Below are 2,477 nucleotides of genomic sequence, written 5' to 3'. Positions count from 1 at the left end.
ACGCTTGCTTGCTTTCTAGGACGCCGCACGCGGACTAGTTAGGCAGGCAGCAGGTAGCCGTTGCGTTGCCAGGAGGAGGAGGAGGAAAGTTCTCGAGGCTAGCTAGGTGGAGAGGCGTATGGGCACGTGTCCCACCACCTGTAGGCCGCGCCAGCACACGTGTCGTTGTTCTAGTAGCTATAGCTAGCTAGCCTCCTAGGAGCTAGAGCATCAGCAGCAGCTATATATCCTGCTCAGCTTGGCCCGGCTGGCCCCCGTCGTGTCTTGTTCATCCATCCAGTATAATCCAACTTCGATCGCCGTACGTCTTCATTAATTGCCATTGTTGACAGATCGCCATGGCTGCAGGGATGATGGGCCGCGCCATGCTCGCGCCTCTGCTGGTGCTCAACCTCATCATGTACATCGTCGTCGTGGGCTTCGCCAGCTGGAACCTGAACCACTTCATCAACGGCCAGACCAACTACCCCGGCGTGGCCGGCAACGGCGCCACCTTCTACTTCCTGGTGTTCGCCATCCTCGCCGGCGTGGTGGGCGCCGCCTCCAAGCTGGCCGGCATCCACCACGTGCGCTCCTGGCGCGGGGACACACTGGGCACCAGCGCCGCCTCGGCCCTCATCGCCTGGGCCATCACGGCGCTCGCCTTCGGGCTCGCCTGCAAGGAGATCCACATCGGGGGACACCGCGGATGGAGGCTGCGGGTGCTGGAGGCCTTCGTCATCATCCTCGCATTCACGCAGCTGCTCTACGTGCTCATGCTCCACGCGGGGCTCTTCGGCAACCACTTCGTCCCGGCGGCGCACGGTGGCGGAGGATACCCGGCGGACTATGCAGCAGGCGCGGCCGGCGACAAGCCCACGGCCAGGGTCTGACTGTCTGAGCGACCAAATGATGATGACGGAGGATATGCATGATATATATATGATGCATGATGATGCACCGTGTACTACTGATCATAAATAACATGCATTATATATAGATAGTACTATGTATAATGGATGTATCTTCTTTACTTTACTTTACTTTTTTTAGTAGCAAGGCAGCTAGCTTCATTATCACGTATATATGTTGCATACGTTCTTCAAGTGTAGTGTGTTTGAATGAAAAAGGCTGTGTCGTTTCTGTGATGATCAAAAGTCTCTACTTTTTGCTACGGTTTTTTTTTATGAGGAGCTACGTTTAGTTTTGGTTTACTTTCTGCAAACTAACATAACTTGTGAAGAAATGCTATGGATAAAATTTCAAATTTGCAGAAACTCCTATCACTACCAGAAAACGAAAATGGAAATTTCGCGAGAGCCGGAAACACCCATGAAAATAGCCAAAATCGATATGAAAATAATCCGTGACCGCTAACTCGCGAAAATCCCCTCACGAATTCGAAAACAGTATTTTCATGAGAGTGGGATCTATTTTCGTGACCACGAAAACAGTATTTTCATGAGAGTGGGATCTATTTTCGTGACGGCAGTTCATAACAGCAATCTCCATAAAATATATTATATTGTGGCACCAGGTCTCCAAGTAAAAATGATCTTTTTATTTCCACATGATCGATTAAAAGTGAGGCTTTGCTTTAATATATATGACCTCCAAAACAATATACCCTTTTCTCATATTTTTTTCTCAGATTTAACGGGAAATAGTGCTAATCAAGTTCCTCAGTGATAAATATTATTCCAAGAAGCATTTTCTTGTTCCTCACTCCTAACTAATTAGGAGAGGCTTAGCTTCAATATATATGACCTCCAAAACAATATACCCTTTTCTCATATTTTTTTCTCAGATTTAACGGAAAATAGTGCTAATCAAGTTCCTCAGTGATAAACATTGTTCCAAGAAGCATTTTCTTGTTCCTCACTCCTAACTAATTAGGAAGTGTATAGCTACTTATTAACATATGCATATCAGGATATAATTGACTCTAAATTCCGTGTAAGGAAGGCAACGCAAAGAAGCACATGTATATTGGGAGAAAATGCATTATGGCTGCCTCCCATGGTGTGTTATATTATGCTCTCTTGACCCTCACTTCCCACCTTGCTCGCTACAATTTGTGTGAAACATCTAAAGCACAAAAAGAGAAACAATATCAGATCATTTTTTATAGTGTTCAGAGCAGCTGCTTGCACAAGAACTATTGTTAAATTTTAAAACTAAAATATGCTACATCAGAGACCACCATCCATCCAGTTGACAAGTACCTTCTGTTTTACTTACGGTACACAGAAACATAATTTAGTGATTCTACAAGTGCTACTGCTTGAAGAAATGTAAAAAATAGAATTGGAAGGGTAGAATGCAGCAACAATAGAAGAAATAGTTGTAGTATCTGTCGGTACATACGGATAGGGGTACCTCCTGCTAGGGTGTCCAGACCCTTAGCGTCTCGCTGTCGCCTCACAGGAAAACGCGATGGTGTCAAGCTCCGGCGTGTGCGCCAAGCGCATCGTGGGGGACGCGCGCCACCACATGCT

At 46.6% G+C, this 2,477-nt stretch overlaps 1 protein-coding gene across 1 annotated transcript; it reads left to right on the top strand.

The window, feature by feature from the left end:
• Positions 1 to 266: 266 nt before the first annotated feature.
• LOC112876749 (membrane protein PM19L-like) lies at positions 267 to 1,080 on the top strand. Its single transcript, XM_025940922.1, has one exon. The coding sequence runs from the start codon at positions 339 to 341 to the stop codon at positions 870 to 872; it is 534 nt and encodes a 177-aa protein (XP_025796707.1). The 5' UTR covers positions 267 to 338; the 3' UTR covers positions 873 to 1,080.
• The last annotated feature ends 1,397 nt before the right edge of the window (positions 1,081 to 2,477 follow it).

The sequence above is a fragment of the Panicum hallii genome, chromosome 9 (genome assembly GCF_002211085.1).
Source record: "Panicum hallii strain FIL2 chromosome 9, PHallii_v3.1, whole genome shotgun sequence".
Lineage (NCBI taxonomy): Eukaryota > Viridiplantae > Streptophyta > Magnoliopsida > Poales > Poaceae > Panicum > Panicum hallii.
The sequence above is the reverse complement of the archived record's forward strand: the minus strand, read 5'-3'. Positions and strand labels throughout refer to the sequence as shown.

Bases quoted from the DNA above. Each gene is read 5' to 3' on its own strand.
- LOC112876749 (XM_025940922.1), top strand. From the start codon at position 339: ATGGCTGCAGGGATGATGGGCCGCGCCATGCTCGCGCCTCTGCTGGTG.